This window comes from Ictalurus punctatus, chromosome 7 (assembly GCF_001660625.3).
Source record: "Ictalurus punctatus breed USDA103 chromosome 7, Coco_2.0, whole genome shotgun sequence".
NCBI lineage: Eukaryota > Metazoa > Chordata > Actinopteri > Siluriformes > Ictaluridae > Ictalurus > Ictalurus punctatus.
The window spans coordinates 6,699,421-6,714,895 of NC_030422.2; the positions used below are offsets into that span (position 1 = coordinate 6,699,421).

Genomic DNA, 15,475 nt, shown 5'->3' on the forward strand with positions numbered 1-15,475 from the left:
AGAGAGAGAGAGAGTGAGAGAGAGAGAGTGAGAGAGAGAGAGTGAGAGAGTGAGAGAGCAGGCCTGGGGCACTACACCCTCTTCCCAGCACCTGTCTACCTTTAACTGACCTTTATACTACCTGCAACCTGTATGCAGACCTTTATGTGTAAAACTGAGCATCAAAAAACGAAAAGGAATGTTTATTAGAGCTTTTAAAAAAAGATTCTTTCAGAAAGATAATGAGGGTGTATAATAGAATTTCACACGTTGGTGATGTGTTTAGCCTAGATCTACAGTGTAGGTGAATAACACCGATGGCAACCCAGGCACTAATAACGGATTTAACTGTGAAAGGACATAAGCACATAAATCTAAACACAAACAGCCCAAATCACGACTAGTTTAGAGTTCGTTTAAAAGCACTGTGGGGTATTTAAGTCCACTATTGTGTTTTTAGGCCACTTGTCCCGCCCCCACTAATTCTTGTGTCTAGTGTTGCCAGATTGAGAAACATGGATCTGTGTGGACCTAAAAAAAAAAAAAGATTTTTGGATACTTGTTGTTTGCGATGTAGTCTGTTGATTATGTTGCTTTGTTATAGTTTTCGACGTGGTCTAATATTATTATTGGAAAATATTGCAGCTTGTAGTGGTGTACAATAAATAGAGAAGGATCTTTTTTTATTGTTATTTAAAGACATCTGGTTGGAAAGACTAAAGACACTCGGTTCAATCTGGCAACCTTGTTTTTTCGGACCCCTGTAGAGTTCAGACTAACTTTTTTCCTCAAACTTGTGAAGTCGCTCGGACTCTCCTTCTCTCTGTGTGCTGGCTTTGGGAAGGCTGAATCCAATCAGACCCCCAGTCATCCTTTTAAGGTTATTTGTCTTTAATTGCCAGGATTTAAGATGAGTGTAAAGCCTCATCTGAGCAGTTTGGGGTTCGCAGTGGTGTTTTTGGGAAGCGTTTCTCTGAGTCTCCAGTACAACACGCACAGGCTCAGAAACAAGTGAGTATCAACTTCCAGACTAGTGGACTGGTGAAAGTGAAAGACTCAGTTTTATCATTCATATCATGCTTTAAAAGTGTGTGTGTGTTTGGGAGGGAAATAAAAATCGCATGTTTGTTTCTTGCCATTATGCTGAACTTGTAGATAAGAGATTGTCGCATTAGCTCGAGGAGATTTTACAGTCATTTATGTGAGGAGACGCTTTTGCTTTAATGCACGAGTTGAGGGAATTTTACAGTATTGAGACTGGCATGTGGATACAGAATGATAAGCTGCTTTGATGGAGCACACATATTAATTACATTTCTTCCCCCATCCTTTCATATTGTTCTTAAAGCAGCAGCAACAACAAGAAAAGTGCAATAAAACGTTACAGTCTTGCTTGATTTCATTGCTACGAGCCCCAGATGTTCCAGATGTGTTTGCACGCTATAACGTCACACTTTAATTGGCTACAATCATTGCGCAATTTGGCTCGCTTCCGGTTTTCAGCCTACAGTGACAGTATCACGGTAAATGAATTTCATCAAGAATAGGATTTTGGATGAAGTAAACTGTCTTTGTTTATCGATTTGGCAGAAACTGGTGCGCGTTTATCGTGCAGAAGAACGTGAGCTGCGCAGTGCGCGCGGACCTTCCTGCAGTGCTTGAAGCTGAGGCTGCGCCCTGCCCTCCACACCAACCCGACTGCGAGCCTCCAGTGATGTGAGTACCACCGCGAGGGGCGGGGCATGACATGGGGGCGGGGCATGGGCTGATCCTATCCTTAAGAACAGCTACGAGTGACGCTAATACTACAGGGAGAGGGTGGGGCTTGTTGGAGTTAAAACCAGAGAATGTACGGCCGTCCAAATAGTGATAGGAAGTTCGGATCATTTTACTGACTCGGATCTTTGAATCAAAATGAACGGATCTTTTTTTTTTCCGAGTCATTTCGTTCATTTCAGCAGAATATAATTCAAATGTTACATGGTAAATTTCCCCAACACATCTAGTACTTAAAATAGGCGAACGCAGCCAAGGACGAATTATTAGAAACCGAAATGATTCATTAATAGCTTAGCTGGATCTTCAGGCTACGAGGTCTGTTAGTTCAGAGGTTCCCAAACTTTTCCAGGGCAAGGCCCCCCAGATGGCATTAACATTTGACCGAGGCCCCCCTTTTGCAAGATGCCTTTAAAACACATTAAAAATACAGACTTCTGAATATATCCCCCTTTTTTATTAATAATTACATCTTACATCTTCACATTACATTACATTAGGTAATTACATTGTGTGTGTGTGTGGTTGACTGAGCGTGAGAAAGAGAAAACACACTAGTGGGGGGATGGGCTTGGTGGCTCCGACCAAATTGTTGAGGCCCCCCGCGCGCCCCCTGGCAGCCCCTAAGTGGGCCGCGGCCCCCACTTTGAAAACCACTGTGTTAGTTCACCTCACTTCCCGATCCGAGTCGTTCTTTCTTTCGTCACGTCACATTTTTTACGTCTGTTCCACGGAAACAGAAGCGATTAGTTCAGCTCTCGAGTCTTCGGGTTCGAGTCGTTCGTTCATCCGCACGGGCTGAATGCAGAGGAGCTGTGACGTGATGAACAAACGACTCGGACCCATAGACTCGAGCCGTGTACGAATCATTTCTGTTTCCTGTACAGAACATATAGGGGTGTTGCAGCGCCTGCGCGGTCAAAAATGAACGAATCACTCCCCGAGACAACTCGTTGTTTCCGAGTCCTATTAAAGATTCGTTCAAAACGAACGAATCGTTCTTGAACGACACCTCACTACAAGCAAAAAGGGAGCTGTACAGTCGTGCCTGTAGTGCATGGTGATTCAGAGTGCCGGTTAGTACTAGGACTGTGTGTGTGTTGGGGGGTTCCTGGATTTTTCGTGGAGTGTAGACATTCTTTGCAGCTTAATTGCACCACTGTCCTCAACTTGAAAACAGCTCGAAGGCACCAGAAAAGGCATGTCAGTCTCCAGTCTTAAGAGCACAGCGTAGCACTCATTTCACCCACATCAACTCATTGGCTGATTACCGTCAGAGAACATGGCCTTCCTTGGGCTCATACTGCTGTGTTATAAAAACTAAAATCACACATCCATGTAGGGCTGTGGCCCTAAATCCGAATATCACTATCTACACGTTTTAATATTTACATTACATTTGCATTTATTCATTTAGCAGGCGCTTTTATCCAAAGCGACTTACAAATGAAGAAGTACAAGCAAAGCGAGATATCAAGCAGAGAACAATACAAGCAGTGTTCCTGTACAAGATTAGAAAGATTTTTTAAAAGAGGGGCAAAGTGCAGAGAGTAAAGGTGTAGGACCCAGTGTAAGTGCGGTTTTTTTAATGGCGGGACAGGACTAGGGCACAAGGTAGGGGTTAGTTAAGTGTTCAGGGAAGAGGCGGGTCTTTAGCTGTTTTTTGAAGATAGTGAGAGATCCTGTGGTCCGGATTGAGGTTGGAAGTTCATTCCACCACTGAGGGACGGTCAGTGTGAAGGTTCTGGAAAGGGGCCTTGAGCTACGATGAGTAGACACTACTAAGAGTCGGTCGTTAACCGATCGCAGATCGCGTGAGGGAACGGAAGCCTTCGGGAGAGTGTTGAGGAAGGGCAGCGTCTTGTAGGTGAGCATCAAGGCCTTGAATTTGATCCGGGCGGCTACAGGAAGCCAGTGGAGGGAGATGAATGTAAAATCATAAAACAATCATGTAGCCTTGTCTGAGATAACATTTTAGGTGTTCTTGGTTCCTTCACACTAATCTTCATATCATACCCCGTCCACAAAATCGTAATCATAATTTAAAGGCCCACTGTACTTTTTAAGATTGAAAGCTCCTCAGAATATTGCGGAGTTTGCTTGATTTTGCGTTAATTTCTGCGATCGCCAAATCCTGGACAGTCTGGTTAATCCATGAATTTAATTTTAAAAATAAATAAATAAATAAAAACACGTATACAAGTGTTTACTCTTTGCTGCTTTTGTTGTTTTTGTTGATGACATTTTGTTAATTGCTTCAGATTGCTGCCTGTAAGTGTACTGATTAAGGTCCTTGATGATTTTCTGTCTTATATAACTTCTAGTTACACAACTCACTATTCAGCTGCTGCTTTGAAGCATAGCACAGAGAGTACAAAGACTGTCCCAAATGGTTTAAAAAAAAAAAAAAAAAAACTACTTATCATTAGTTTGTACTTCGCTGAGGTCATTAAATTGAAGTGCCGTTTTAAAAGATGACAGCAGATATCATGATGTCATTTCATTTGGGACACGACCTAACGTAGAAGCAGCGGCCAACGAGTGCACAGATCTTATTCTTCTATGGTGAGGTCTTCAATCTCGTCCACGAAGGGCCGGCGTGGCTGCAGACTTTCATTCCAACCAGGCAGGAGTCACTCCTGTTTCCACTTGTACTGTATAATCAGTTCATCTCGGGCTGGAATGAAAGCCTGCAGCCACAACGGCCTTTTGTAGACAAGACTGAAGACCTCTCCTCTATGCTGAATGGTTACACGATCTAATCATGACTTCTATGACTGGACACATGATCTAAACATGGCAGCCATCATGGCAACGTGATCCATGATGTCTCGACTCTTCATCTCATGGGAGTGTGCGCTGCCTGGCAAAAGATTTTGAATACCTAATATTTAATCACTATGATTGCCACAGACCAAACTACACTAAACTAAAGCTAAAAGACTCATAACCAGCACTCGTATTAACTGTAAAAGGAAGGGGAAAAAAAGATGTACAAATGCCTAATTAGAGTGATAAATATTTTTAAGAAATGTTATTAACATTTCTCAATTCAAAAAATATTTATCCATCCATTTTCTGTACTGCTTATCATACACAGGGTCCCTGGAGCCTTTCCCTGGGGAATCAGGGCACAAGGCAGGGGCGCCTTGGATGGGGGGCCAACCCATCACAATCACTAAATATTTCATCATTAACATTTCACAATTCACTTCTACTTACTGTGGGCTAGACTGTCACATTTTAGAGTATTTAAATTATGACTGACTGCGTATGTCGTGTAAGAATTGTAAAGATACATTAGTTTGTTATCCCTTATGGAGGGGAAAAAATAACCCAAAGGTTCACGCAGGTCTGACCTTATGTTCCATATCAGATTCCATAATGAGGTTTCTTCCGCGGTTTCTTAAACGTGTTACAACGAAGACATACCGTGAAGAGAATACGGCTTGTTATCTGGGAGATTTTTTGTGGGAACGTGTATTATTATTTTCATCCATAATTGCACTCGCAGATGTGAAAACTGACCCAGCCTAATCCTCATCGCAGGAAATGATGGCATTTCTTCTCTCATTTTTTTATTTATTTATTACTGATGGGAATCCATTGTATCACTGGGGTTTATTGTGTTACCCTCCAGTTAACTGTGTCTGTGGAGAACCAAGTGCATCTATGCAGATTTCTAAAAGTATCAGTAGGTTTCGAATAATTACTAAAAACACGTAAAAATATCGTTAACGGTTTTAGAGGTCTAAGGAGGGCGTACTTTGAACTTTTTTTGGGAAGGGAGTTGTAGAGTTTTCTACAACTTTTAACAGTTGTCTCAGAGGTAGAAAGCAAATATCCTTTTTACATAGCTTTTTGTTTCTCTCTCTCTCTCTCTCTCTCTCTCTCTCTCTCTCGAAGGGTGTTCAATCAGTTGGTTGTAGGGAAATACTTTATTTGTAGACTTTTAGAAGATGCCATGGAGTGGTTTTTACTGTAATATGGTTAAATTGCACAATGTTAGATTAGTTGCTAATCACATTATTTATTAATAATGTGTTTAAAAAAAAAAGTATATTTATTTATTAATTAGAATATCGTGGAAAAGTTCTTTTTTTTCCCATAATTTAATAAAAAAAAATGGAACCTTCATAGATTCTAGATTCATTACACACAAAGTGAAATATTTCAAGCCATTTTTCTTTTTTTTCTTTTTTTTAATCTCGATGATTAGGCCCGTATCTCAAAATATTCGAATAAAGAATTTAGAATCGTGATCGCTGATTCGTTCATTTGTATGGACTGCTTTGTGCTTCTCAGGGAAGCATGAGTCAAAGTTCACAGCCGGCCAGACAGTGGTTTTAGATAGGCTGTTATCTGGACTTATACCACATCACGGCATATAATATAATTCCTCTCATAATATAGGTGATGTGTTATTTTTTAATAACAGCATAGTGTTATTCCTTACTTATTAAAGTAGGTTTCAGCTTGTGTGCATGCAATGTTGTTTTCCAGGTATCGGACCCATTTTCAACCCAGTTACAGGATTTCCTATAAGACCGTTACTGAACTGGAATGGAGGTGCTGTCCAGGGTATCAAGGTCCAGACTGCAAAGAACTAAAAGGCACACCAAATCGGCAAATGTTACTTAAACCTCAACCAAAACCACATCCTCAGCCCTATACTGGATACACGCAACACTTACAAAGTAAGATAGTCAAGAACTTTTGTCTTCTCTCTTGGTTACAAATTTGTATGAATTGTACTTAATAATCTAATCCAGATTTGCTCACCAAGGCTATCTATAATCCGATATCTGACATGCGGTTTATTATACATACCTACATACAGTATACTCTTATTGAAAGGATCCATTTGCTATCTTTTCTCCTGCGATAGGGCCAGAGAGACGCGAGATAGAGCAGTACGACACCTACCATGAAATTGGGAAAACTCGTCAACTGGAGGAAGAAGTGCAGCGCCTTTCTCAGACAGTGTTGGACCTCCAGGCAGCCATGACTAGCATGACTGCGAACCTACGTAACGATCTACAGGAAGACACCAGCAAAATGCTCGCCACTCTCCTCAGCAACATGCATGTGCAAGATAGCGCAAAAACAGGAGGCACCGAGGAAAGCTTGGTGCATCTGGATGGACACCAAGCCGCAAGGGGACTCGAGGAGAGGGGCATGGAAAAAGTGCTGGCTAGGCTTAATGATGTAACAGATGCCCTGAAAAGCAAGGATGAGGCGATCGAGGAGCTGCGGGAAGCTGTGACTGGACACAGTGGCCAGATCCGAATGCTAATGGACGCTTCTCAGGGACCAGCAGTTACCGCTGGTGCCTCCTCAGACATTGATATCCTTCAGTCCTACATTGATACTAAGTTTGAGAAATTAAAGAAGGAGCTGGTTGTGGACATGAAGGATGAGATAGCAAAGCTGAAGAGTGCATGTGATGATAGGATGCTGTCTTTTCAGAAGGCCTGTAAAGAGGGATGGAATAGAAGTTATGACAACCTGACAAAACTACTGGACAGCCAGGAGGCTGAGCTCAGGAAGGAGATACACGAGCTACGTCTGGATACGGCTATGTCCGACGGACTGGTGCGCACTCACAGGCAAACAGCTCCATTTAAAGCGGATGACAATGATCTACAAAAAACGCTTCAGCGTCTGGTAGATGCTCATCAAGTCTTAAACGCCCGTGTGGACAACGAATTAGGACATCTGTCCATGCTACAACTGGAAGATGTATTTGGTCCTCGCATGGATGAGCTTGAAGACAGGATGAATGTGACCGAGAGGAATGCAGAAGCCTACTGCTTCTACGTGGATGGGAAGTTAACCCAGGCTATAGCCGAAGAGACGGCAAAGATCCGGGAGCTCTTGGACAAGAGACTGAATTCTATGGCGGACCAGTTTACAACCATGCTGATCGAGATGAGTAACACCTCCTTCCCAGGGATGTTCAGCGAGTCTGTTGATGCTCTGCAAACACAGGTTAATGCAAACAAGTATGAGATTCAGGGTCTGGAGGACAAATTGAATGCTATTCAGCACATCTGCTCCATTGACTGCAACTCAAGTCCATCCATTGATCCTCAAAACCTCGGCAGTCTGGCTAGTATTACGCAGGACGTGAGGCACTGTAGAAATCAACTGGACGTCCTGAGCACCAATGTTGAAAGCAGTGCAGCAAAGCTTGTACGGTTAGAGGATGTAGTTGATTCTCTGAAGCTTGAGAACCAAGTGAACAGTGTTAGCATGCAGGATGTGCACAGCAAGTTGAAGCCTCTAATGGATAATGTGAGTGGTCTGTCTGGAGCTGTGACAGGGTTAGGAGATGTCATGAGCAAGTTTAGCCAAGAGCTTCAGACCCTGAACTCTAGTTGTTGCATAGAAGCACAGATAGAACAGATTCAGATACCATCAATGGTACCGCCTGCGTCCCACGAGGCAAGCAAACCAAGCCACAGTCAGGTGGAGGAGCTCAGCAACAGACTAGATAGGCTGAGCTCCCAAGTGACTGCAGAGTTGACTCTTTGTAAGGAGAAGGCAGACGGTGTAACTGAGGGCATCTCTGCAGTAGGCAGCAGGATTGCTACACTAGAAGACTTGTGTGGGAAGGTAAATGATGAGAGAAGTCAAGTTCAGGCTATGAAAGAGGATCTGGAAAGGAACTTGGCTCAAATGAACTCCACACTGCAGATACACTCCAGGGGGATCGGCAACCTCCAGATCACCCTGCACAATGTTCAGACTCAACTTGCGAACTCTAAGAACCATACCACAAAGCAGCAAGGTACGTGATGCAAAACCACATGTTTACTTTAAATGATTGCAAACAGCATACACAAATATGGGCCTTATATTAAAAATACTTCTGGGTACCGTTCCTTCCTCCACCAGGCATACCGTTTTGCATAATGTTACGTAAATATCTTGAATTCTACTTCACCATGTCTCAACACCACTGGAAGTGAGTGTATTTATACAGTTGAAAAATTGAGATTGAAAAACACTGCATGATGTGTATGGCTTGGAAAAGGATCGGAAAATTGGATCGCTTCCACGCACAAAAATTATGGCTCTCTTTCCAGTTGTTTGGACTTATCTTTATGACTCACATCCATCCACATGGTTTGTCGACCAAACCAGACCTGTTATTGGGAATTTTTTTCCTGGGCGTCTGAGAAACGTCTCCCGACGTTCTTTCTCGACGTAAAGAGTGTCATCGTGTCCACGGCGCACGTGCTATGAGATGCAGGCGTGCTCATAAGTCTGCAATTCCCCAGGGCTACAGAAAGGCAAGGGGCCTCCCTACATGTAGCAAAATGAGAGTTATGAGCATTGGCATGGCGCCAAATACAATCGTGCCTTACTCATAAACAAGTGACGGGTAATCGCTATGTAATATCGTTATGCTAACTGTGTTGTGTTTTGGTTACTCGTCTAAAAGATTTAAGTATAGGTAATATTTAATTAAAGAGTGTGATCTTACAACGTGGGATCTGCACCGGTATGGAAACGGACGCACTCGTTAAACCCATAAGTCATGGTGTAGGTTTAACTCGGCGAAATTTTTCCGATGTTCGTATTTAAGCTTCCTGACACGCTAATCTCTGTAGGATGATGAATGAGTGACTATCTTCTGAATCCTTTCCTGAGCTTTGTGAGCTCATGAGTTGCGTGGTCTTCCAACTGTCCATTGCTGGCCATGCTCGACTTTTCCCAGCACAGCAAGAGGAAATGTGTAGGGAGTTCAGTATGTGTATGTTTGTGTGGGTCTGGTCTTCATTAACCAGCAGAGCCTAGGACTGGGCCTATGGATGTGCAGTGTTGTAAGCCAGGCTCACGACCCCACCCTAGTGCAGATGTTGGGCTATGAGCCGTTCGTGATGTAACGCCTGCATGCTGATTCTTGGGAGCCTCCCTGTAACGTCTGATGTCATCATTCCAGGCTGGATATCAAGTATCAAGTCATTCCTAAGCATGCATAAAGGTCGTGTCCAGGCACAAGTCCAATTTATTCACAGGCACGTGATAATATTAGGGATGTAATGTAATTATACTACCTGTATTTGTAGCTGTCTTCAGAGTTAAACCTGAAGTAGGCAGGGCCTAAACCTGAAAGTGTTTTTGTTGTTGTCTAAACACGAACTCTATCATTGTGCCCCAGGAAACCTGGGGGGGGGTGGCGGAAAAAACAACCCAGAGGTGGAAATGCATTGTCACCATGATCTTTGTAGGTAATAATTGGTCTGTGCATGGGATAACCAAACTAGTAGGCAAATTTAAACCACTACAAATCTGAGGAGGCTGTAAACATCCTGTGCAGCTCCTTTGTGGGTCACAACTTGTTTGTTGTGTTCCACGGAAGAATCCCAGTACTAATGCATACCCCTAATCTCAACCAGATGCCCTTTGAAAATAAAAATAAAAACCAACTGAATACTACATCTCCCGTTCGTGTCTGTATTTATATCCATTTAGAAGACATTATCAGTTCATTCTGAGTATTGTATTTACATTTGGCTACATGCTTAAATAACATACATTTCTATTATATAAACCCAAAGTCAACATAGGACAGTACTCTATACATCGTCACCAGTAATGTGCCGATTGAAAAAAATCTGACGTGCACCAATAAGACGGAGAGTTATTAACCAGCATTGAAGTTTCTACCATTTGGGTTCTGCAGACGCGATATTTGAATAGCTTTTTTTTCTAACAGAGTTGGAAACCATTTTGTAGTTCTAAAAGGGCCTGAAAAGGTGGAAAGAATGAAGTACAATAGCCAACAAGACAACTGGGCTTGCTGTTGCAAAGTCTTAAGCATTACTCATTCGTTCTGGCAAGCAGTCTGGGGCAGGGGTATGCCGTTGTGCAATTCTGGAACTAATTCATGCAGTTGTTCTGTCAGTGACAACACAATCTGCTGGTAAGTATGAGGTCTGGTTTCTCAAATCCAGTGCTCTTCACTGATTTCTACAATGTTTATAGCGAAATGAATCTTGAGGTTTTTTTTTTTTTGTCCTCTCCATGAATTAATAACTCACCACAATAGAACCTTCGGCCAGTACGAGAGACTAATAGGCTCACAGCTCATACTGGAGACAATCACTTGATAGTTTTATGAATTCTGGACTAGACAACCTTTAAAATATAGCTCACAATGGTCTGCCATGGTGTATATTTCAGCTTATCTACTCTCATCGTCTTTCCTGTTCTTCCCTTCCTGCTGATTGATATCTTCCCAGTAGAGAATGCCAGGGTATCTCTCACCCTCTCCCAGTGTGTGTGCATTGTGTAGAGGTGAACGGACCAGCTTTAAGATGTGTGACTATTTTTAGCATCACTATAACTGTGGAGAAAATAAGTGGAGAATAAGAGCTGGGTCAAAGTTCTGAGTCAGGGTCCAGAGACCCATCTGGATGTTTTCAGATTGGATCAGGCCAAGAGTGAGATTACTTCACTAAGGTCTGACCATCAGGGCAAGGTGCAGAACTGTGGTTGTTAATAACACTGTATGTGTGTGTGAGAGAGAGAGACGGGGTGGGGTGGGTGGTGGGGGGGGGAGAGAAAACACTGCCAGTTCCTTCCTTCTGTTATGCCTTCCAAGCTAATGGCTGAAATCGGACGCAACATTTTCTGATGTCTTTTTTCAATTATCCCATTTCAATCGGATCTTCCCATCTTGGTCATTTGTAAACATAACCTCCCTAAACCAAGCATTTACAAGCCCTGACTTTCTCCCCATAAACAAGCGTCACGTCTGAGTCAACACTACGGTCTAAAACATACTTTTACAGCAGCAATCACCGACCCTGTTCCCAGAGATCTTTCTAGAGAGTTCACTTCATAATCCAATACAGCTGACCGTGTTTATCAGGATGTGTTGGATTAGGGAACCTGAATCAGCCTGGAAGGTAGATTTCCAGAAACAGGTTTAATTTTGGCTCGATACGCTCTTACTTAGTGAATCACTGTTGGTTAAGATGCCACATCTGTGTGTAGTATGCTGAGCCATTGCGCAAAGTAGCCTGTGATTTCCTCTGCGTCCCAAGCAGACCCCGTGGGAAACAGTTAGATAGCAATTATCTCATGGGAAATGGGCTTTACGTGTGTGTTTCTGAGATACCTGGCGTTACGAACGGTGCTGACGCAGGAAATCGGGCGGGTGTAGACTTCTCGTAGCGCGCTCATGGGATTTCAGCTGTTGATTTGTTTTACTCGTGCTGGTTGTAAGCAGGAAGAAAAAGATGCAATTACGGCGTTGACTAAACCCTTGTGTGATGAACACCACATGCTAGGTTGAGGAAACCTCACAGTGTGAGGCTGCTGACGGTAGTTAAAATTTAGCCACTAACGGAAGTGTACTCTTCCTTTTGGCTAAACACTCAGGATTTCTGCCCTTTATTATTGAAATTATAGTAGTGAAATGAAGGTATGATTGTACAGAACAAAAATCTACACAGCATCTAGAGAATTCAAATGTTGGGCTAAATACCAAAATAAAGTTGATTAGAAACACGTGTGTATTTCAGGTGTAAAGCAATGTCTCATCTGTTTTTTTTTAAATTATTACTATATATATGAACCCTACTTTGTCTCTGGCCACACTGGAAAAGCACCGTCAGCATGATATGTGAATTGTGTCCTAACAGTTCCTCAGCTACATCACCCTGGTGCAGAACTGTTCTCAACTAGACATGCATACAAAACAGGTTCGTTATTGTTTCAGTTTATACCCGCCTGCGATACATTCTAAACGATTTAGTCAGCTCTACGTACTCCCAAAAATATAAACAAACTAGCAGCCTAGTTTAAAACAACACAACCTTGACCATGCGGTTAAGAATGATAGAAAGTGGTTAATACATTGCGTTACATTAATATCTGGAGTCTTTGTTGTTGTTGTTTTTTTTTAAAACATGAGTTTTATATCTGATTGCTTGCACTTTTTTGGTTGCATCCTGTGGGATCCCAGTCCTGAAGCACACCTCTAATCGTAACCAAATGTTCTGTGAACTGTTCTGGCAAGCTTTCCTTGAAAGAAAGAAAGAAAGAAAGAACAGTGCGTCTCCGAACACTTTCTGTATTTGTATCTCTTCGGTACTTCTGTTCAATCCGAATAATGCGTCCGTATTGTGTTACATCCCCAATGCACATCCTTATGAGATTAGTCATCTAGTTCACTCCCTTCATAATTTTCATTTGTGATGACTGATTTATCCATGTGAGTGTCATGTATTCTCTGAACGAGAGTTTTATCTAACCCCCCCTCCCCAATCACAAGATGAGTCATCTCTGTCGATCCTCTCTTTCTCAGGAGTGCCAGTGAAGCAGGAGAAACCCAGTACTCTCCCTGATTCAAGGAGTGTATTCCCACCGAGGATTCCTGAGATCCACATTCCTGTGCGGATACCTCAGAGGACAGTGCCCAATACTCCTCGTATATATATACACCAGCCCTCAAACCCACGCCAGCCTTATGCCCCTCTGCAGCCTTCAAGCCCACACCAACAGCCTCATAAACCAGTCGTCTTGACCGGAGTGGCCGGACCGCCGGGATACGCACAGAGAGTCTCGTCTCGCCGGGAGCGTGGATCCCCCGACTTAGGCAAACCCATTAACGGATTCGCAGGTGCACCAGGTCAGAGATCACACGGGATATCAATTTCTGTCTGCTGTGTTTTACGTTAAATCTAGAAATGCTTATATCGTTGTCTTGCACCTTCACCGCAGGCTATTCCCCCGTGAATCCGGTGGCGTATAAACCCCACCCGATCGCTGGTAAAAAAAAAAAAAAAACCTTTCGTCTCTCAAGGTGAGCCATATAGTTGGCTTTACTCTGTCCTTAATCAATATGACTTTTCTATATTTTTCCATTAGCTTCCCAGGTGTTATGGAATCCTGCACAAAGGCTTGTTGCAAGACCAGGTAGATCGGAAACAGCTCACTCTATGTAAATCTGTTATTATTTTCCACTACACTAACAGGCTACACTTGTGCCTCTTTTACAGTGTCGTCTGAGAGAAACGCGTTTGTAGAGCCTTTCTCTTTCTCCGCTGGCCTCACACACCAAGAGTTTTTGGGAGATTTTGGCATCATCCGTTTTAATAGAGTGCTAGTTAACGACGGAGGACACTACAATCCCCAAACAGGTATACTAAATAAATAAATAAATAAACAAACAAACAAACAAACAAACAAACACAGGGAACAGATCTGCTTTTTCAATGACTCTATTAAGGTTCTTCATTTAAAACCCATGTTTTAACCATTTAGGACTAAGGATACACTACCTTAAGACGGAACAGCCAGTACATGTCATAATTGGCAGGAAAGTAATCTCTCCTTGCTTACTCTGCAGGAATCTTCACGGCGCCAACGAACGGTCGTTATCTAATCTCGGCCGTGCTGACAGCTCCTCGGCACGAGCGGCTGGAGGCTGTACTATCCGTGTCTGAGCGCAGCGTGCAGAAGCTAGATTCAGCAGGTTATGGAGGACACAATGGGCAGCACGCATCAAGGCCTTGTCAGTGTGGTAGTTCTGTCTCGTTCAGCCTAATCCTGTCGCTGCGTGCAGGAGATCGAGTCGCACTAGTGCGCACAGCTGGAACCCTCGCCCTCTCGGAGGCCAAAGAGATACTCTCCACGTTCAGCGGTATCTTCCTCTATTCCACTCAGGTTCACAGATAACATCCAGGAAATAAAACAAACAAACAAGCGCTGCAGAGGACTGCCCGGCTGTGCAGCTCTCCGCATTTACATGGCAGCTTGCGGCGAGCCAGACGACACTGCAAGGAACTCACTGCTGGGCTTTGGCTCGACTTGAGAAAAAGTGCCACACGTTGCATGGTTGTACCATGAAAAAGCAGTGCATATTTAGTCATACTTCACATATTTCCATTGTATAATGTATTTACTTACACTGCACCTTTTAATATAAAAATGCGGTTGATCAAAAGACCAGAGCGAATAGAATCATTTCATTACAAATCAATAAGCAGTATTATAAATGCCTTTATTTTGCTATATCTAAAAGGAATAAAACAGGGTGTGCTGTTATAAGACAATAATAATAAACAATAAGTGTTGTGATGTCATTACCACTCTGAAGACAGCACCTCCCAAAGTGTTTTATTCCTCTTATACCAAAAGGAATTAACCAAAGATTGCAATTTTTATTTATTAACGAACACGTCGTGCGTTCAAGCGTTTCTAGTTACCTTTAATGTCATGCAGTGTTTACCGAACATATTAGTTAGCCTTCGTTATTACTTAGAACAGTTGTTCCCTCACCAGTGTCTTTTTTTTTTCCCCCTTTCTCCTGAAGACAAATAACACGGCTCGTCATGTTACCAAGAAACCGAAAATATGCCCCCATCTCAGAAACTGTAAACGTATGGCTTTACCTCTGACTGTTACAAAACACCGACACTGGAGACTCCTTCCATAAACTGTTAAATAAACGTCTCTTCACTGAAAACCTCACGTGATCAACAGTTACGTTTTTTTTTTTAAATCCATATGTGTGGCGCATAAGTCCCTGTCTATGTCGTTACTATAGAAACGATTTAGAATAGATAAAGTGCTAAATGCAAGACTCTGCAATCAGCCCCAGAAAGCATTAAAGGGTTTGTTTATATCTGCATTGTAAACAATGCCATAACGAGCTCTACTGTTTTGTCCAACACTGAGTAGAACAGCTGGATTTGTA

At 42.7% G+C, this 15,475-nt stretch overlaps 1 protein-coding gene across 1 annotated transcript; it reads left to right on the forward strand.

Moving 5' to 3' along the window:
• The first annotated feature begins 751 nt into the window (after positions 1–751).
• On the forward strand, positions 752–15,249 carry emilin2a (elastin microfibril interfacer 2a). Its single transcript, XM_017472870.3, has 9 exons — positions 752–990; positions 1,570–1,695; positions 6,259–6,452; positions 6,644–8,548; positions 13,082–13,405; positions 13,498–13,545; positions 13,645–13,692; positions 13,776–13,916; positions 14,126–15,249. The coding sequence occupies exons 1-9, from the start codon at positions 890–892 to the stop codon at positions 14,452–14,454; spliced, it is 3,216 nt and encodes a 1,071-aa protein (XP_017328359.2). The 5' UTR covers positions 752–889; the 3' UTR covers positions 14,455–15,249.
• The last annotated feature ends 226 nt before the right edge of the window (positions 15,250–15,475 follow it).

Coding starts and splice junctions, on each gene's coding strand:
- emilin2a (XM_017472870.3), top strand. CDS start 890: ATGAGTGTAAAGCCTCATCTGAGCAGTTTGGGGTTCGCAGTGGTGTTT. Junction 991..1,569: donor ACGCACAGGCTCAGAAACAA/GTGAGTATCAAC, acceptor TCGATTTGGCAG/AAACTGGTGCGCGTTTATCG. Junction 1,696..6,258: donor GACTGCGAGCCTCCAGTGAT/GTGAGTACCACC, acceptor GTTGTTTTCCAG/GTATCGGACCCATTTTCAAC.